The sequence below is a fragment of the Actinia tenebrosa genome, unplaced genomic scaffold (assembly GCF_029948245.1).
Source record: "Actinia tenebrosa isolate PJP-AT-01 unplaced genomic scaffold, QUT_ActTen_1.0 PGA_scaffold0__85_contigs__length_37466705, whole genome shotgun sequence".
Lineage (NCBI taxonomy): Eukaryota > Metazoa > Cnidaria > Anthozoa > Actiniaria > Actiniidae > Actinia > Actinia tenebrosa.
In genome coordinates, this window is record NW_028292569.1 from 23,223,043 (window position 1) to 23,245,017 (window position 21,975).

At 37.5% G+C, this 21,975-nt stretch overlaps 1 protein-coding gene across 1 annotated transcript; it reads right to left on the reverse strand.

Annotated features, from left to right (window-relative positions):
• Positions 1–1,143: 1,143 nt before the first annotated feature.
• On the reverse strand, positions 1,144–11,882 carry LOC116302554 (uncharacterized). Its single transcript, XM_031711885.2, has 11 exons — positions 11,760–11,882; positions 10,497–10,620; positions 8,839–9,102; positions 8,037–8,261; positions 7,336–7,644; positions 4,166–4,535; positions 3,783–3,949; positions 3,488–3,659; positions 2,843–3,052; positions 2,046–2,197; positions 1,144–1,697 (listed from the first exon to the last, which is right to left on the reverse strand). The coding sequence occupies exons 2-10, from the start codon at positions 10,564–10,566 to the stop codon at positions 2,047–2,049; spliced, it is 1,938 nt and encodes a 645-aa protein (XP_031567745.2). The 5' UTR covers positions 10,567–10,620; positions 11,760–11,882; the 3' UTR covers positions 1,144–1,697; position 2,046.
• Between the last annotated feature and the right edge of the window lie 10,093 nt (positions 11,883–21,975).

A 21,975-nucleotide genomic window follows, 5' to 3' on the forward strand; every position in this document is an offset into this window, starting at 1 on the left:
AAGCATGATCGAAACCGATGGAATGGATTATACGGCATGCGTGGATCGAATAGGCAAGTCCTCTGTCGCGATCCCAGATGCCTTTGCGCCATCCAACTCTTCCCAGTCTCCCGCTATTTTCGAAGGTCGTTTTGTTTGCGTCATCTTGGATAAACGTTATAGTGTCGTGATTCTGTAGGAATTTTTTTTTTGGAATACAAACATCACCATCTTTCCACTTCCGCCTCTCTTTCTTTTATTCCTTTTCCCACTTGCTTTCCCTTTCATTTTCTCCATTCCCTCTTGTCCTTCCTCCCATTTTTCCATTGTACGTTTAGGAGTTATTAGTACACAGGTGTTACCCATCAATGCAATCTTGTGTATTTTATCAGTATTCACATACGCATTAGCCTTCTCTGCAGCCGTTCTTAGGGTCGTCACGCAACGTTTCCCTCCCCACAAACGTTGCGTGACGACCCTAAGAACGGCTGCAAAGGAGGCTACATACGCATATAATTATAAGAGTTTTTCTGATCACTCTAAATAAGAGGAACCAGAGCCCTTATTTCTTACTGCGCATGCTCGACGAAATAATTGGGCTCTGGAAAACTCCAAACCGGAAGACCCAGATTCTGGGTTTCTCGCACATGGATGTTATGACAGACTAGGTAAATTCAAAATGGGGGACGATGTTTAACGAGCATGTGAATTTGCGCTTGAAAAATTAGGTTTTGAAGATGGTTTTCAGTTAAATTAACTTCGAAAATATCTATTGGATGGACATCAATACAATTTCCATTACAAAACCGGCAAAACTTTGAAAAATCCGGCCCTACAGGCTATTTTGGTGTACTTAATTCGAGACGCCATCTTGTTTATTTTCCCTAGTACTGTAATATTTACTTCCGGTATCTTCCTTTGTTCTCGAGAACCAATCACAGCACAGGAAATATTGGAGTTTTCCAGAGCCCAATTATTTCGTCGAGCATGCGCAGTAAGAAATAAGGGCTCTGGGTACGAGATTGAAGAGGAACACAATCGAAATCGAACTCTAAGCGAACCTTAATTTGCCGCGAACTATTTTGAGTTAAATCTATAATAAGCTAAGCATAGTGGGAAGGTAGAGACGGTTGAAGAATACAAAAGAGGTGCTGAATTCTCTCATAAGTGTTAGATCAAAGATTTATTAATTTCTGAATAGTGAATGATTTTTTAATATAGACCCATCCTAAACCCATGAAGTGCAAATTAAATAAGTTTATCTCGAGTACGACGTGGACAACGTCACTGAGAAGCCTTTAGATTTTACGGATTTTATTTAGATTACTATTTCATGTCATGCCGTGTTTTAAAAGTGCTGTCAATCATGGACTTCTATTTATTTTTTCGTCCGTCAGCTTTAAACAACGATTTAACAATGTTTAACTGAAAACTGAAACAATGTTTTAACTAGTATCTTCTCACTAACTAGCTACACCGCCAAAATTATTTTAATCAAATCAATACGTAAATAATTTGATATCCCGATATAGAATCACAATTTTAATAAATTGGTTCCGTTTCCAATAAAGTGACAATGAAAATCAAAAAGTTTTAGTTTGAAGACATTAGGTATATTATGCCCAACACCCTACATGCCCGTAGTATTTTATTTTGCTATTGATGATGATGTTGGAGTTCCTTGAATTAAGTGCTTTCCATGTAATCCCAATGAGAACCTGAAGCAAATGACAAAAAAGAACATTTTCAGGGATAAGCTGCTTTATAAAGGATACATGATTTTCATTATTAGGTTAAAAGAGGATTAAACAAAATAAATTTGGTGGTTGAATGATTTTTCCTTCCCTGAAATCTATCAAATAATTGGCCATTCATTCATTTTCCTTGCTAGATCACAAAAGGAACAATTGTAAATCAGTTCGTGATATGGCTACCCTGGTATCTTTGATGGAATGAAACTCCAAACAAAGACCGCAAAAAAAAAAAAAGCTAACATTGCTGTTTTTTTTCCCGAGAAAAATTATCTCGATGAAACATAATTTATATCTCTAAGGTATATCGTATACCTTAGATGAGGTAAATATCATTGGCCCAGTCACTGCCTTTGCCATCTTTACACGTTGTGGCCTTTCCTCGCTCGTTGTAAAGGGTTTCTATGTCAGGGCTGGACCAGCACTCTCCGCCATACTGAAGCCCAAAGCCCTTGTAGCCTTTGGCTCTAAGAACGAAAACAGCAATTACAATGAGAAGATTTATATTAAGTCATGAGTCATATAGAGTCATGAAGTCATATTTTTTCCGAGAAAAATTCGCTTGGAGAAACGTGAATAAAATCTTTAATATATATCTAAGCACAAAAAACTCCTCAATAGTCTCAACGTTGTTGAAGAAAGATTCGACAATCTTTTCATAACCATTACGGTTGCCTGCAACAAACTATTCTTTAGTTTATTGTACTAGGCAACTTGACTCAAAAAACTCCTCAATAGTCTCAACGTTGTTGAAGAAGGATCCGACAATCTTTTCATAACCATTACGACAGCCTGCAACAAACTATTTTTTGGTTCATTGTCGGCTAGGCAACTTGTATTGGAGCAAACATCTAGACAAGCTGCAGGGATATTGCTGAGTTGTAAGTGCCTCCACACGTTTGTTGTGCTTCTGCTATATTTTTTTGTTTTGCGCAGCCGCATTAGCTGGATGCCAGGTTGGTAAAATAAGCACTACGTCACAAGATTTTAATGATGGAAATAAGAGCATTGCTTCTCCGCTCGTAGGAAAATCGGCTGATAAAATTAATTGGGAAACCTTGATGATGTTATACTAGAAGATAACGAAAAATTAATTTTTATGGTATAATTACGTGACAGCCTCAAAGCACTTCAGATAGCTGTCCTCTCGCCACGTGCCAAGCAGCTCGAATCTTCGCCACGCTTCGTCTTTCCAACAGCCTAGTGTCGTGTACTGTGACGTAGAATTGACGTAATACACGTCATTAACCCAGCTGGCTCCGACACCGTTCACACATCCACTTCCTGGTCCATACTTCTTGTATACGGAAAGACCGTTCGGGCTGTTGATAACCATGAAATTCATTAAAACCAATTTCTATTTTCCTTGGAACAGCTAAAATATTTCTTGGAACACATCTTCTTTGCTTTAATCTCCGTTAACATGCTTTAAAGTATAAAGTATAACCCTGTCAAACCTCTTTTCTACTATCTTTTTAAAACTCCCTCCCCCTTTCAAGCCGTATACCCACTCAATTTGAAGGGTGCCCCTTGGTTCTGGTCATACGATGCATAGAGACCAAAAGAAAACAAAGAAAGATATTCCCCACTAAATTCATATTAAACTGAAAACATTTATTGTCGAGTTCAAGATTCTTCTTTGACTTCGATGCAGTTTTTACCAAAACTGCGGCCTCGTTCAGTTATTATTATTTTCACTTCCAAGTTACAATATTGAAAGAAATCTCGATTGGATTTTTGGTTGAGAGTAAACATACCTAGAATAGCACTCGCCATCGTATTGTATTCCAAACACTTTGAGGTTCTTGGCCTTAGCTGCAGCAAAGCAGTTTGCTAATGCCACACTTGGTAGTACTTTAGGCCAGATTCCAAGAACGTCGGGTAGAGCACGGAGGGGATCGTCATTGTAACAACCCTTGTGCAACAAGGCTAGTGTAAAAATATTGATAAGTAAAATGATCGTTATTGTTGTTTACTGGCGGCATTGTAATGCGAATTGACCTTACAATACATCCTGAGAAGAGAATATGAAGAGAATGATTTCCGCCTCACCTACTCTGTAGACATCGTTGTTCCATGATCCCCCAAGACCATTGTAACATCCCGTACCAACGCCATGTTTATCGTAGGTCGCCGCTGAGTTCGGTCCTGACCAGCACTCACCGCCATGCTGAATACCAAAATACCTCCAATTTTTTGCCAATACTAGCTTGAAGCACCTTTTGAAACAGAACAACAAGAAATGAGAAAATAGACTCCGAAACGAAAAGCAGTTCTGTGAAGATTTTTTTCTTCCTTTCTTTATGAAAGAATTTGTGGACCAAAGTCATAATCGTTTTTCAGCGTTATTTTTATTTATATATTTTTTTGTGAGCAGTTAGACACGGAAATACGCCACGAATTAATCAAAGGTTGTTCCCTTTGGGCTCCTTTACCTATTGATAGCATCCCTGCCGAAATAGCCAAGGTATTTCGGTAGAGCACGGTCACCCGTGTCCTTGAAACATCCTTCTCTTGGGTACAACTTCTTGTAAGGATCAAAATCAGTCACGAAGTAAACATCATTCGAGGAAGACGAACCCGTGCCATCCTTGCAGCCCGAACCAGCTCCATATTTATCGTATGTTTTGGGTGCGTCGATGCTGGTGTAGCAGTCCCCGCCGTTCTGGACGCCAAATGCCTGATAGCTCTTTTGTTTTACCTGCCAGTAGCACTGCATTACCGCATCTGGACCAGTGAAACGTCCCAGGAACTCCGTCATTGCTTTAGGTGTGCTATCCAAGTAGCATCCCTTGTGATAGTAATCTATAGTGTAGAGAGAAATGGAAGAGAGATTTGGGCAGACTTGCCAATTGAATACCAGACTATTCATTGGTAATAATGTATGTATATATACACCTTATTCACCGCTAAAATAGTTCCTAAGGAATGCTTTCATGGGTGAACAAATAAGCGAGGAGTGCGAAGGATTCAGTAGGGATATTGAATTGTTTGTGGGACAACAAGAATGGAGAGAGGTGTTGCATGTTAATTTATTAGGAGAAAAATCTATCGAAAAGCCCGCCTCCACTCTTTTAAACGGTACTTTGCCAAACATTTTGTAAAAATATTTTACTACTTTGGCGCATTCAACTTTCTTTCTTCTATCAATAAAAGAGTGCATAGCTTTCCTTGGATCCGCTATTGCACGGAAGAGCTGAGAAATACGTAATCAACTCTGACTTTTACGACGGTCTTTGACTGACTTAGTAAACCTTTTCGATAACAAAGGCGTTTGAACTAGGTGTATACCAATGAGTAATCTAGTGGTTCAACGGAAGTCTGCCCAAAATCAGGCCGTAAAGAAGAGAAGGAGCCATAATACCTTACTACTTTACTACTGCGACATAAAAATTGAATCGCACAAATACTAAGAAAGAATCAGGCATAAATTGGATGCATAAATACCTTTATTTGGTTGACTTTTTGTACATACATATTAACTAGGACCTACCTTTAATTGACGAATATTTTTTAAAATTTCCTTGTCATGTTAATATAATTTTTGATCGTGAATAGCTGAGTGTTTGAACATTTTTAATTATTCGTCCTGTTTATTTATCTATTTCTCGGTTGACGTGCGCTGTGCTGTTGAAGAATACTTTGACAAATATATCTCACCGACTGTCCCATTATAATAGTGATCGCTTGTAGATGATTTGCAGTTCAAAGATCTTTTGAGGTGACTCCATCACTCTTGTTCAGTCAGTACCTCACCTTTACTTAGCCACTGATGTTGCATAGTCATATCATACATAAACTTTTTATGCAGCTACTTTTAAAAAAACGTGAAATAATGAATACTGCATACACTAAATAGTGTATTCCAAGACCGAAATGCATGTTTTGGTCTTCTGTAATATTGCCTAAGGTAAAATAAATAAAAATCGTTTACCGTGTCTTTAGTGCATTTCATCCGATACGATATACTATAGTTATATATAGGGAGCACATCATTTCAAATTAACGAGACTCGCACTAAACTCCCTTTAGTCTTGAAATACGCTGTTCATTTTGCAGTATTTTTGAAATATTGGTAGGCTAAATGTAAATATATAGTACTTAGCAATAATTTTGCATATAGTTTGAGTCCTATAAATAGCAACCAGTAATAGATTCATGTTGTAACCAGTAAGTTGCCAAAACTGTTCACAATCTCAGTTCGTCCTTTAGATGCCTACTATATGGTAAATATTTGGAGAGAACCCTTTACCTTCTTTTAACTTACGCTCTTTTCAAAAGTTTTCGGAGAGCATTTCAGCTGTTATTATAGCCCTTTTATTAGCCTGGCCTCAAATCTTTTATCAAAACGTTTACCTGAATTACATGCAGCTTACGTTTTCGCTCCAATTTGTGAGAGTATAAACTGAAACTGCAGTTCATCATCAATAAGTGGTTAGCTTTATTCATAGGTACATAAAATTATGCTTCTCATGTTCCACGCTTAGTACTTCATTCTTGATAAAGCAAATTTCTCATGACAACGAAACACCTTTACGAAAAAGTACCTTGAGCATATCCATAATGAAGGGCAGCGTTCCTATTGGATAAGCACTAATTTTATACTCATCGTTCACCGTGACTGTGCAGCGTGACGTTCTTGTTCTGATAGCCATATCATATCTATCGTGTCTTTCAATTATCATTTGCGATACTTACCTTCTCGAAATGGTTGTATATACAAAAAAATAAGTTTGAAAACTCTGTCGATGATGTTTGAGCTGTCGGAAGTTCGATCCTCAGCGCGCGTCTTGATATATGCGAGTAAATATAACTTAATAGGTATCCCTTCATGCCTGTTTTAAGGAGTTTGTTTGGTTTGCATGGTCGATGGTGGGCTACCTACTATAAGCAAGAGGTCCGTGTAGTTCCAGCCTCAGTAATTTCTCAAGTTTGTTCAGTACTAGAGCGCGGCAACGTCATAGCCAGGTGCCCCATTCCGTACTGCCCCAAAAGTAAGCGATAAGTCTAGTCATTAGATCACAGCATTTTTATACCTTCTCAGAAATCCCTCCAACTTATCTATGGTCTTTAAACTGGAATACGTATAAAGCGAAGGAAGTCCTTTCCTTGGAATTCTTATCGGAACTTACCATTTACTAGCAAGACGAAATACGTTTACGCCCACTTTTTTTCTTCCTCTGCTACTGAATACTTATGATTTGCAACTAAAACTGGTAAATAGATAGACTTCACTGAAACAGGAAAAACCATCACCAAACGAGTAGAGGATTCAAAAGGATTGTCTAAAGTGCGGTGCGACTTACAATATACGTCTAGATGCATGGTTGAGTCATCTCGATGTCCTTACCTCTTTTCCTGTGACAAGTTTCAATAAACTTCCTAGTTTCCTTGCAATCGGGAACATCAGTCGTAAACTACTTTTGTTGGAAACTTACCTTTCTATAAGATCGACAAAGAGTAGAGTGTTTTTGCAGTGAGTTGTTTTGGGCGGGAGTATGGATAAATACGAATATGGTAAAAAAATATGTTGCCAAGCTCTAATTCCTTTGATCCCAAATTAATTGTTAGCGTGAGTAAGACATAACTGAAATGTTTTACTCACTAATCGAATAGACATCGTTAGCCCATCCTCCACCAAGACCATCTTTACAGTTCCCAGCCTCGCCATACTTGCTGTAAGTGAGTTCAATATCCTTTCCGCTCCAACATTCACCGCCATGTTGAAGGCCAAACATGTTGTAGCCATTCCGAATGGCGTCCTTGTAACACATTTCGATAGAGTCGTTCCGATCTCGTCTGGTTCCTTGGTGGGAGCCCATTGCCCTTATTCGGTCGTCTTTGTAGCAGCCATGAGACTTGTACAGTGGAGAGTAGTTGTGAAGGAAGTAAATGTCATTGGCCCACGGACCACCTTGAAAGAATGATAACAATACGAAATGAATAATCTTTTTTTTTGATTTTAAGTAGGTTTCAAATACAGCGTTGGTTTAAATTTGGCCCATTTTCATTCGCACGCACTACCAATAGTTTCTCAACTCAATTCAAATTTTGATTTTTTTGGAGGGAGAAAACCGGAGAACCTGGAGAAAACTCACGTAGCATAGGAAAGAACGACACATCAAACAAACTCAATTCACATATGATGTCTGCAGGCTCGAACCATTGACCCGAACCTTTGGAACCACAGTGGTGAAAGACGACGATAATGGATCCCGCCTACAAAAGCTTTATCGAGCTAAAAATATGTCTGCATTAGTTCTTAGGGCACTTCCCATCTTAAGTTAATATGACTACTACTATTACCTTTGCCATTGCTGCATTTGTCGGAAGGTCCGTACATGTTGAATTTTATATCTGCTGCCTCGCTGGACCAGCACTCTCCGCCGTTCTGTAGACCAAAGGCCTGATAACCAAGAGATACGACCTTCTCGTAACATTTCTGGGCGGCGTCTGCTCCAGAAAATGTCCCATGATATTGTCTCATGGCACGATATGTGTTGTCATTGAAGCAGCCAACATGGTAGTAAGCTAGAAATAGAATTGGCCAGAAACTAGTACCAGCTAGTAAGCTACAAATAGATTTGGCCAGAAACTAGAAACTAGTAGTATAGCAGTAAATCCGTGACTATAGCCTACCTATGCTATAACCTAACGTAAACTAACCAGACTAACTAACCCTGCCATACCCTACTCCAGCCCTTCCCTATCCTACCTTTCTTACCCTACCTTGCCCTATCTACCCTTTCCTACCCTAACTAACCTTACCTCACCCTACCCTAACTTTCTCTTCCTACCCTACCAACTAACCCTGCCATACCCTACTCCGGCCCTTCCCTATCCTACCTTCCTTACCCTACCCTGCCCTACCTACCCCTTCCTACCCTAGCTAACCTTACCTCACCCTACCCTAACCTTCTCTATTTACCGTACCCGCCCTACCCTACCCTACCCTACCTACCCTACCCTACCCTACCCTACCCTACCCTACCCTACCCTACCCTACCCTACCCTACCCTACCCTACCCTACCCTACCCTACCCTACCCTACCCTACCCTACCCTGCAATAACCTACCTAACCTCCCCGCCACATACCATCCTACCAACCTTTGATAAAGACATCGTTAGCCCATCCTCCTCCAAGGTTATTACGGCATCCCCCCGACTGTCCATGAGTACCATAGGTAGTATGAGCATTGGCACCAGTCCAGCACTCGCCACCATTCTGTAAAGCAAAGGCCGTATAGCCCTTTGCTTTGGCCAGGTCGTAGCAGGCTTGCTGTGGATCAGCTTTACCTCCAACGTGTTTGAGATATTCTGGCAGGGCTCGGGGACTTCTTGCATCTGCGAAACATCCTATTCGGCGAAATTCTGTTGGAAAGATTTTTAGTAAGGTTCTCAGTAATCAGATTACAAGGAAGATACTTGCTGGAATAGGAGATCCTCATTATTCGTCTTTTTCAACAGCTAAAATTTGATGCAATTTAAAGGTGGATGCAAAATCAAAATTTTTATCACAAATGTAAATTTTCTCGCTTTTATGATTGGTCGAGAGCCAAGGTAATAAGAGGACATACCAACAAATTACATCAACAAATTACGAATTGCTCGCGCACGAAGCCAGCACCCCTATAAACCATTTTTCTTTCAAACTTTTTTTGTGTTTTTTTCTTCTGTAGTAAAAAAAAAAAAAGATTTCAGATGCTTTTTTGTGGTGTGTCACCTTAATTACCACGATATGACTTCAGTAGTTGGTCAAAATTAGTTGTGCACCAACTTGGCTACGACTCGTGAGTCCATAACATTTTGACCAACTGTTGACGGCGTCACGAAAATTCGTTAAATTTCCAGTGAGATATAAAGGTTTCTTTTGCCTTCAACGCAATAAGCCAACACGCACACACACATATAAAACAAATTTTAGGTTTTTTTGCATATATAAATTTTGTTACTAACACAACTGAGTAATTCTCATAAGAATTCCCATTAGATAATGGACATCATGGAAACAATAATGCAGCGCGCGGATCAAAAAAATTAGACCCTGGGGAGTACACGTGGTTTTAAAATGGGGCCAAATTGCGTTTTAGGTTAAAGGGTCTATTCAGTTGTTGGCAGTTTAATAGAAAGGAACTGCGGAATTAAAATCATTACTTACACGCGTGATAACTTTGAAAACTTTCATGGGCGCAAAGTGACGCCTATCAGTATCTCGTACAAGTTAAACAGTTATGACACAAGGTAACTTATTTATATTTCAGTTTTGTTTGTTCAAAAGCTTTTTAAGTGCACTTAGCACAAGTTTCTTAAACAAACTAAGAAGATCATCAAACAAGCACTTTACAGACTTCTAAATTTTCTAACTCAACAATCGGTTATTAGTTTTATGGAGTTAAGTCCTTGACTGATATAGCGTTGTTCCATTCATACTGACATTGACGTTAGCATAGTTTTTTTTGGAGATAAAGTGGATCTCTTCATTAGGTTTTTGAAATCCGTGACGTAACGGTGACTGCTTCGTTCTGCTACGAGCGTGACCAATCAAAACGAAACAAAGAGTACAGCCATCCAATCACATTGCTCTAATACGAAAGTATTAGATAATGATTTCAATTGAGGAGGTTTGTTTTTCGAGATGCGCAAAGAATTTCTTTTTTAAATGAGTATTTATTTTTTTGTATCTCTAGAACAGCAATATTTCAATAATTCGTGTAATTCAGCGCAACTCATTTTTTACCTCGAGCTGAAAAAACTTCCCAACTCACCTGGTAGTGCTGAGACAAGAGAGGCTGTAGCGAGGAATAGGGCGAGTGATGAGATTAGGTAGAGACCCATAGTGCTGCGGTGTATATGTTAGCCGGGAAAGACAGTCAGTGTTGGGCGGCCTATCTAAAACATAAAAAAAACTCATCAGATCTTTTTTAAACCCTATCATAAGTAAAAATTGCTTTAATTAGACTTCCGACACACGATATCACACTTGCGTAGAGTTGGTTGTTGCATGGCTCTTTCCTGTGCTTCAAGTATTTTTCTATGGGTTTCCCAATTTTTCTGCCTCTGCAAAGACCAACTTTAAATTTTAATTCAGTTTCATTATGGAACGAGGGCTACAGGTTTGTGATCCTCGCAAAACAAGGAAGATTTTCTACTGAGGAATCATTAGGGTTGGCGGCATAGTGGTATAGTGAACTTGCCTCTCACCAATAGGGTCTCGGGTTCGATTCCAAGACTCGCAATCACATGTGAGTAGATTTTGTTAGGTCTTTCCTTTGATTCGAGGGTTTTTTACGGGTTCTCCGTTTTTTTATTAACCAAAAGGCTGTTTCAGCTAATTAACCGATAAAATTTAATAATTCGGCTTTGGTCGGTCTTCAAAACTTTCAGTACTACTAATTAAATACGCCTTTTTTGTAATCTGAAATCGTTTTATGCCCCCTTTAATTCTATCATCATGAAAGAGAGCGGAGCTTACACGAACACCCAAAACGCGTGGCTAAACTAGGCAAGAGAATACTTCATATTCTCGCTATTGACTAGGTTAACTGTATCCAATTGTAAGAACGGTAATTACACTGAAATGAAGTTTGAAAAACCAAAGGATGACGATACAAGGTAATTGGAAGGGAAGATAATACTTCATATTCTCACTCTTGACTAAGTTAAATGTATCCAATTGTAAGAACGGTAATTACACTGAAATAAAGTTTGAAAAAACAAAGGATGACGATACAAGATAATTGGAAGGGAAGATAATGCTTTTGGCTCGAGTTGATTGTCGTTAAAAACCATAACGATAACCTTTTTTAAAATTGTCTCAAATAAAATACATTCCACTTCTCACTTAATCTCAACTTTTTCCCAAAAACTTAGTTTTCCTCATCCTACATGTTCAAGTTAAATTCCAAATTCTGTTTACGAGATTACTTGCTTTTTTGTCTAACTCTTTAGATAGCGAAACTTGAAAAGGCCCTCAAGTCGAGCAGAAACTTTGTCATTTTAAAAATATCGGACCTTTCTTATTGTCTTACCTTGCAAAATTCACCTGGCCGCGTTCAGTAAGATCGGACGTCGGTCGTTATGCAAGGAAGTCAGTTGCAGCTGAGAGTTTTACAGTGCTCCCTTAATAATCGATTCGTAAAACCAAACAAGTAAGATGATAAATTCTTCTGCATCCATCACCGAACTCCATAGGAACGAACCTATTAGTTTCTCGATTGGACAAATAATTTAGATATTGCATTAAAAGTGTCAGCTCTTGGTTATGAGGGATTTTGCAAATGTTTGTTTTGTAAGAATTAAGTTTTGTAAAAGGGATTTAAAAAATATATGATAGTCAAATACTACTAAAGCTTTGGTATTTTTTGATACAGATTTAATGCTTTTTATTCATCGTTTTATCTTATTTTTATAAGAATCAAAACATAGGTTCATAATCGAATATCTATCTTAGATTCTATTTAATTTCTTTAATAAAACATTTTTAAAACTCGGTATTATCCAACGAGCAAGCAACACTAGAATTGTTTTTTTTAGGCTCTCGGTAAAACTTTATAATCAATCACATCCCTGCAAAACTAATGAGTTATACTTTAACAAAAATGCCTTCCATCAAAATCCGGCGCACTAGATACACACAGATAGCGATGAAAAATAGTATTCCTCGTGGAGTCGTAATAAATGATATTTATTTTTCTCATTATTGAGGATCAAATATAGAATTCTATAAGGACCCGTACATAGTGTTTTGTGCGTTTTTTTTTTTAGAGGCGCGATGTCCAATCTTTGTTTGTGTCCAAAGTGAAAGACAAATTTCTCTGCCTGAAACACCAGGAAAAGCTATAACTCATTAGGATAAGAAATGAATTGTTATAGCAAGAAATAGATAATAGTATACTCTTCACTCTACTGCCATAGATAGAAAATAAACTTGTTTTACCCTAAGGGGGTATTCCTTCATCTAAACCATATATAGTAGCACCCCTCCCCTTTCTCGTGGGCGTGGTCTAAGGGGTAATTTGTACCTTTATTGTTGCTAATCCCTTGTAATTCTACCAATATGTCGGAGAATCGAACATTCTAGATAGGTGGATTTAATCTTTTGGGTATAGAATAATTTAGACTTTGGTACTTGACTATTACTCGACAACTGATGAAACAAATGCGATTGACATAAATAAATAGATGGAAAAAGATATTGTAGGTTATCAAAGCTAACAATGACAATAATTCCTCAAAAAATGTCTAGAGATATTTATTCACATGAGCTAGGCTGGGGTCGGAAATTAATTTTTCCGAATTTAATTCCAAGGGTCTTTCGCCCGGAATAACCTCGTTCCCAAGCACTATAACTTGTCTGTATTTTCTATATCTTGTATTTCATAAGTGCTACGCGGTCCACATATTCTCATGAGCTAGTATAGTAGGGAGTATGTTTTAGTGCATGTTTTGCCACTAGTGTGGTTCAAAAAAGATAAAACAATTTTAAAGCAATTTTACTAAGGGAACAATCTTCTTTTCCGTGTCAAACTCTGCTATTTATTCGAACTAGATGTATCTTATTGCATGTACTATGAAACCTTGTTTTTACTGGTCTTGTTGGTTTTTTGGGAATACTCTGAAATCTTCAGTTTTGATCGACCCTACTTCGTCGCATCCGGCTCTTCAGGATCTGGTGTTGTTATAGATTTATCTTTATTTATTATTTTATTTTTTTCTAAAAATATCTTGCTACTCAGTGATAAATAGTAAATGAAAGTTCATGTTTATCAACACTGTTTAATCTAGCGTCCAATTGGTTTGCAAACCAATGCCCATCGGTGCATTTGAAAAGTAAAGTCAATATCTGACTAAGGTTTAAGTAGTTCCGTCGAATTCAATAAGCTTAATCCATCTGTTGATTAAACATCGTTCGGACCTAAGAATAAAAATGTTTGTTTCAGTTGAGACGTGACTACGACTCCGGCTTGCCGTTATGTTCTTGACATATTGGAACAGTGACTTCCAATAAAGGGTTTCCACATAACATCACAGCTTTCATTAGTTTCTTTTCGGTTAGGTACACCAATATGGCTGCCATCTCTGTTGTCAGACATGACATCACAGCCACCATATTGGTGTACCTTTGACAATAACTTTGTCATTAGTTTCTTTTGTTAGGTACACCAATACGGCTACCATCTCTATTGTCAGTTCTTTCTCTAGGGAGTGAGTGAAAACGCTCTATAGGGTGTACAGACCCGGGGAATTTCGGCAATTATCTTTTAAGGTATCGAAAATGAAAAGCCCATCGCTCTTTCTATTTATTATTTTTGTGTGTCATCTTTTGGGGATTAAAAATCTTCCAGCAACTTTTATGAGTATTTTCGAAACGTTCCGACGAGCATACCCTTTCACCCCAAAGTACCCCCCACTCCTCCCCTAGTTACTTACTGTCCTTATCTCCTTTAATAAATTCGTTATTCTATTTATATTTGTTTTGTACATATTCGATTATTGGTGGAAGCTGGATAAATAGATAAAAATAGTAAACCGGTGTACCAGCTTTATCGATTCTTTCTTCTTCTTTCGATTTTCTTGTGAGTTGAAAAAAAAAAAGGTTTTAGTTCGTTTTTTTAGCATTAACATATTCGGTCATTGTTTATTACTATTTCAATAATCGAAGAGTAAATAAGCTTTATATTTGTCAAACAGTCTAGTTTCACTAGTAAAGTTTTGATATTGAATGTTTACTTTGTTAAAATCCTTACTTAAAGACGTCTTTCTTAAGGAGTTAATATGTCAATATTTGAGTGAACGCTGAGGTGAGAGAAACGCTCACTTTGACAGTATCACCATAGAATTTATTAAAAAAAATAGCATTCAGCTTCAGGCTTCCAGCTTCCGCTTCCAACTTCATGCCTTAGAGAAACATTCAAACTTTAATGTTTAAGAGCGACTTTCTGTAAGAGTCGACCAAACATCGGCACAAGTCAAAAAATCGATTTCGCTCATATTTTGTTTTTAGATAGCCCTTAGTGTAAAATAAATCGAGGTGTTGTTAGTTTTGAAAAAAAAAATTTTTCCCCACGAAATTTACGAAAATAGATTTCGCCCAAATGCATGGGGAAAATGACCGACGAGGTCAAGGAATTTAGTACAAAAATAAGCGCATCCTACAGCTAAACTACTTAACAATTTTTTCGGTTGGTACTTTTTATCGAAGGAATAGTTATTCCTCTTGCTTTTCGTTGTATTTATTCTAGAATATTTGGCGATTTAAGATTCGAAATAATTTTTCTACCGTGTACACTTTTTCCAAAGTTTAAAAATGCAAATTAAGGCCTTAAAATACTGCTTATAAAAACTATGTGCGGAGATACCAAATTATTCAAAACCTACACCCAGAGGATTATCTAATGTATTTCTATCAGATTCAAAAGAAAAATCTCTGGGCAAATCATTTTTAGCTTTCCGTTGAGGTCTTTTTACGATCTCTATTTCGCGATATTTCAACCGTAAACAGCTTGTTGCGTTACCTTCACCGACATGACTATAATTTCAATTACAATCATTCCATCGTTGAATTTTGTTAAAACTAGGGGATCAAACCAAGAAAAAGACATCATAGTAATATCCAACACATTTCAATTGCGAAATATTGACATATTTTATCACATACTTTTTAAACTCATTCTATTGCGTGACACAAAGCATGCTTTGTCGGTAAAAAGTATGTGAACTAAACCGGCTCCAATCTCACATTTTTGCGATTGATATATGCTTTCGCAAGATCTTCAGCGTGACTTTGAAACAGCTGAACTGTCCTCATTTAGATGCAGAACATTTCCAAACATTTAACATATATTAACATCATAAAAATAGTGCAAGTTGCCAACCAGTGAAATTCACTCGTGTAAACAACTTAAATTAGGCTGCTTTCATAATGTATGAAAGGGGGGAGGGGCAGGTGAAATTGAGGAGGGATCGGGAAAATTTTGGTAGGAAAAAGGGGGGATGCACGATTTTTGAAAGAAGCTACAAGCCTTGCTTAGGGGGGATCGTATTTTTTTGCATAACTTTAAGGGGGATGTTGAGAATTATTCTGGACATTTCAAACTTCTACCTGCCCCCCCCCCCCCCCCCCCCGCCATGCATTATGAACGCAGCCTTATATAACAACAACAACAAAACAAGTAAAAATCAATACTTTTATAATATTGCATAAAGATGATTAGGATTAGTAACGCATTTTATCGAATCCATTATATGAACATTTATAAATACAGAATATATATGTACGTATGACGTGTATGTGTGGAATATGTGAATATAGATATTATGCGCATACATAAACATACGTCTATACTCGTAGAGTGCACGCACTAAAACCGTGAACATTAAATAGTACTAATTAGTACTATTTCATACAGAATCCTTTGTTTTCTATTGTTTAATTATCACTATTTAGTGCTAAAAATTAGTATTTGTTTCACGGATTTAGTGTGAGCACTCTAACTTATTTGGAACTAAGTTGATGTGCAACTATGTACAAAATGCAAAATAAAATATGTTTGTCTGTCTATAAAAAGTTTATGCACTTATTTCAAGAAAGTTAGTCACCCGAAAAGCTATAAAGCTGAGGCCGACAAGGATTATGGGTAGAGTCATTTGCTTGATAACTGTTCATGGACTTGCGAATCTTTTACCGGTTATAGTCTCTCCTCTTGTGAGCATCATCGAGCTGCAGTTTGTATTAAAAAAGCTTTGTATATATATGCTTTTTTGATATGAAAAGTTTCCCATGATGCTCATATCAGTGATCTCAGCTTTCTAGGTTTTTGGTGACTAACTTTATTGAAATAAGTGTATACATTTATCTCTGAAACGATAATTAATATAGATCTTAGACTTGCTCCAGTACTTCTCGGTCGAAGTTACCGGGAAGTACTCCAGCGAGAGAGATGGATGATTGGGTTGGTGTGAAAGATTACTTTAATTCTTCAACACGATGACACAACAAGGAAAAAGATTTAAAAAATAATAATCAATGTCAAACCCTCCTTTGGGGTATTGGTATTTGTTATTGAATATAGGATACTTTTATCAAGTTAGCGTTATTTACCAAATGTCAAAAGTAGTACGTAGGAGGACTATTAGTCCTCCTACGTACTACTTTTGACATTTGGTAAACTACCACAATGTGCGTATTTTCGTCAGAATGCAATTTTCATATATCTTCTTCACTAGAAGCCGAGAAGCAATTTCATTTATACCAGCTTTATCTCAAGAGCAGGAACAGGACTTGCCTAGTTGTTCGAGCTTGTCTGATATAGCTTCTTGCGTTTGAAGGGTAACGACTCGACTGACTTATTTCTGTCTCTTCGATCGTAGTTCCACGGACCTCCAACTATAGAACTATTAAAACGAACAAACCACTTCCGTGTTGATACAGTGCTTGCTGAACTTTGCCATGGAAAGATGGCACGTGATTTTAATCATTGCGGCAGTCAACTCAATGTTAGTTTCATGCATTATCAAAACAATGTTCATTGAAGGAAATTGCTATTATTAAATGCTACTGGATTAGTAAAACCATATTTTGAAACTCCAATGAAAGAGCTGCTAAATAAAATAAAGTTAGTTCACTGATATATTTAGTTTGAAAGTTATTGTTCGATTTTCATCTGCGTGTTCCGTTTACTGAAAAAGCATGCTTTGTGTCACGCAATAGAATGAGTTTAAAAAGTATGTGATAAAATATGTCAATATTTCGCAATTGAAATGTGTTGGATATTACTATGATGTCTTTTTCTTGGTTTGATCCCCTAGTTCTAGCAAAATTCAGCGATGGAATGATTGCAATTGAAATTATAGTCACGTCGTTGGAGGTAACGCAACAAGCTGTTTACGGTTGAAATATCGCGAAATAGAGATCGTAAAAAGACCTCAACGGAAAGCTAAAAATGATTTGCCCAGAGATTTTTCTTTTGAATCTGATAGAAATACATTAGATAATCCTCTGGGTGTAGGTTTTGAATAATTTGGTATCTCCGCACATAGTTTTTATAAGCAGTATTTTAAGGCCTTAATTTGCATTTTTAAACTTTGGAAAAAGTGTACGCGGTAGAAAAATTATTTCGAATCTTAAATCGCCAAATATTCTAGAATAAATACAACGAAAAGCAAGAGGAATAACTATTCCTTCGATAAAAAGTACCAACCGAAAAAATTGTTAAGTAGTTTAGCTGTAGGATGCGCTTATTTTTGTACTAAATTCCTTGACCTCGTCGGTCATTTTCCCCATGCATTTGGGCGAAATCTATTTTCGTAAATTTCGTGGGGAAAAAATTTTTTTTTTCAAAACTAACAACACCTCGATTTATTTTACACTAAGGGCTATCTAAAAACAACATATGAGCGAAATCGATTTTTTGACTTGTGCCATGAAAATTCGATTTTGGTCGATCCTTACAGACAGTCGCTCTTAAACGAAGTCGGAAACGAAGTTCGGGCGCGCGGCCTGATCATATGGCGTTCCATCTCCGCCAAAATTGATGGTTTGTATTTGAAGTTCATCACATGAATTTTGCATTCGAGTAAATTTTTTTATGTTATCATCTTGTATTTCATATGCTTCATCAAGGGTTCAACATACGTGTTTTATATTTGTCGTTCATGTTTTATATTCTTGATTGTCGCTGATTCATTCTAAACTCCACGCCACGTATTTGTCCTTTGAGTTTCACATTACAAACTCGACGACTTTTATTTTCAACTCAACTTCACGCTCCGGTGAACTCGGTTGACCTTGGTAGCCGCTGACCTAAAACAACGCAGTCGTAGGTATGAAAAGAAAAGAAAATGGCGGCAGAGTTTGCCCTCTGTTGTTGAAGAGACAATTCGGCAGCTTGATACAAACCGCCAACAGGAGGATGACTGTAGTAGCTTATTGCTTCGTTTAGAGTATCCTAAACCCTACAATTATTAATAAAGGTTAACTACCGGCCTCAATCGTGGCTGGCATTGGATTAGCGATAAAATGCTTAAGGAACGAAAAACAATAGTTTATATCTCATGAATCTAGGGCAGAAAAAGTGTTAACTGGCCACCCAGGTCGCCCTTCTTTCAAGGTTTCTGAAGATCAACGTCTCTCACCTTGTAGAAAGTGGGTTTTCTGTGCCGCAAATAAAGTCTTTTGCTAGGAGTGTCCATAACCATCGAAAGGAGAATGTCTCATTTTGGCATTAGGATATCAGGATAAAAAAAATCTAAGAATTGTATATTCCACGTAGAAAGATTAGTTTTTAAATTTTATTGCGTTTATACACCTATTCCAATAAACGTTGTCTGGGCCTAAAGCAAGAAGCTGACGGCCGCAGTGAATGCTAGATAGTCCCAGTGTAATCATAGTACTTATTTATACGAAACAAATTAAAGACATGAACATTTCCACATGCGGTTTAGATACGGTTTAGGATACTCTAAACGAAGCAATAAGCTACTACAGTCATCCTCCTGTTGGCGGTTTGTATCAAGCTGCCGAATTGTCTCTTCAACAACAGAGGGCAAACTCTGCCGCCATTTTCTTTTCTTTTCATACCTACGACTGCGTTGTTTTAGGTCAGCGGCTACCAAGGTCAACCGAGTTCACCGGAGCGTGAAGTTGAGTTGAAAATAAAAGTCGTCGAGTTTGTAATGTGAAACTCAAAGGACAAATACGTGGCGTGGAGTTTAGAATGAATCAGCGACAATCAAGAATATAAAACATGAACGACAAATATAAAACACGTATGTTGAACCCTTGATGAAGCATATGAAATACAAGATGATAACATAAAAAAATTTACTCGAATGCAAAATTCATGTGATGAACTTCAAATACAAACCATCAATTTTGGCGGGGATGGAACGCCATATGATCATGCTAAGTCATAGCACGGGCGCTATCTTGAAAGGTAGCAGTGCCTTTGCATCGAAGCGAGACGAACGGTTAACTTACAATAATAGAGTCGTGAATACTGACCAGGGTGTCAAAGAAGGTCTCGAATTATCATTGCAAGCTCACCATTTGTCTAGTTTTAACGCAAAGGCACGGCTTTCTTTCGAGATGGCGCAGGCCGAAACTAGTTTAGTTTACTAGGTTTTGCGGAGCGAGGAAAACTGTGTGTACTACTGGTCATTGAATCGATGCCTGTCTGGCCCCGCCTTCATATATGAGTACAGTTACTTGGTTCTCTCCTATGCATTATAGAAGATCCTATTTCGCGTTTCTGGTCTTTCAGTTGATATAACCATGATCTATGGGATTTCATTGAGATTTCAACCTGGCTCTCTTCGATTGGTCCGCGCTGTGATCGGAACAACAGCAAAAACATTAGATTTTTTGAAATATCTGGTTATCAAAACGTAGGAAATAGTCTAAAAATAGTCTACGAAAATTCCGAAAATTTCGTGCGCGATAAGCGGACGGGCCAAGTAGGATAACGTGACCACCATGGCCAATCAAAAATGAGTATTCAGCTTATTAAAGCCTGATTGATCCAGACTTTCAAAATCGTTGCTATGGAAAAGTGAAATGTTTAGCGGAGTCAGTCGGCATACGTATACACCTTTAATCAAAGATTAAATGGATTAGATTAAAACGTTTTTGAAGATATTGGTTCGTAATAAAAGACACGTATTATCGTAACAAGTTGATGTAAATTGGCTTTTAAGGAAAGTGTAGGAAGCTTGTTTGTTTAAAGTAGGATAAAAATATAGTAATAATTCGTTTTCATAGGAATTAGAGAAGTTTTGCCAAGAATGCAATTTGGCTCTAACAGCTTTCGGCGTGATATCGTCTTGGTGGACAATGTCATATGTCTGTTTGACTCGAATCGCGGCACTGTCATCATGTACAACTTATCAGTGGCACTGAAAATGAAAATGTGTTGAGACAATCTTGATCATGTTTGCACAGATTGAGTGGGAATAAAAAGTGCATCTTATCTTTTACCTCTACATCACTCGAGTCATCACGTTATCGCGCAATTGCTTCGTGCGCGCGCGACTACCTTACGGGACAACCTATTTCTCTAACGGGAGAGCATACGTAGCAAGCAGATGATGTAATGTATACATAAAAATACAATGAATCACACCTAATACAATAGATAGAACGACAATAGAATACAATAGATAGAACGACAATCATGAATATGACAGATAGAACGACAATAGAATACAATAAATTTTCTGAATGCATTGCATCAACCGAGGGATTTTAGTACAGTCTAGCCATTATTAAGAAATAAATAGAGTGAAAGAGAAACTATTCGAAAATGGGGAGAGGAATGTTGCATAGATAAGACAACTTGCAAATGAATGGGTAAGATGAGATGAATGATGGAATGTTGGGCGAGAAACAAACTCTGTACACATGCGGGATTCCATATCCGCGATCCTACAGGTGCTACTCTTCCCTTACCACTCCAAGACAAATTAATGGAATAGAATACTTGGGATGTATCAGATGAACGAGATACCAGAAAAATGAATAAGGTGGAAAAGACGAAGACATAAATACAAGTTTACTAAGGTAAGACTTTGTGACTCATTCACGCTTCTTGATAAGTCTTCGATGTTTTAAAGACCTCTTTAGCTTGGGCGTACTGTTTGCCCATTTCAGACCACGTGTTATTCTCTTCAGGTTCTTTGAGTCGTACCGCATCCATACGGCATGTGTCTTCTCATGCGCAACTGTTAAACAAAGAAATGATACGCTAGAGAATGACACGTAGTCTGAAAAACCTTTTTTTTTTTTTGTATACCTGCATAAGTGGGGATGACATACTTTTTAATCCCGTATTACGGCTAGGAAAAAACGGTTACAGTTTAGATATTAATGAAAATTTTGTAAAGTTATTGCTGCAAAATCTGTGATTCTTTTATTCATTCGGTTAACATTCTAGTAGACCCTAATTCCATTGTTTTCTGTGTGTATTTAAATGAATATTGATTACCATGCTACCATTAGTTTTCATTGCAAAAGTATGTGAAAACTACTCTATTATTTAAAAGAAAACCTGTTTAAAAAACACTCAATAGTGCGCAAGGTAAATTTCTGAATTTATACCAATAATTTAGCTTATAAAATATTCATTGCTATTTATTTAGCTTTCCCTTATTAACTTCACAAGTGCTTCGAGTCTCTGCAACAGCAAATGTAAGGTTCCCTTATGTACTGGGGCATAGGGATGGGGGTTGTTAGCAAAATCACTAGCTATA

What these genes read in the sequence shown, in the direction of transcription:
- LOC116302554 (XM_031711885.2), bottom strand. Translation starts at nt 10,566, where the DNA reads ATGGGTCTCTACCTAATCTCATCACTCGCCCTATTCCTCGCTACAGCC. An exon ending in TAACGATGTCTTTATCAAAG is followed by an intron (nt 8,262 to 8,838) that starts GTTGGTAGGATG and finishes TTCTATTTCTAG; the next exon opens with CTTACTACCATGTTGGCTGC. An exon ending in GGCAGGGATGCTATCAATAG is followed by an intron (nt 3,950 to 4,165) that starts GTAAAGGAGCCC and finishes CTGTTTCAAAAG; the next exon opens with GTGCTTCAAGCTAGTATTGG.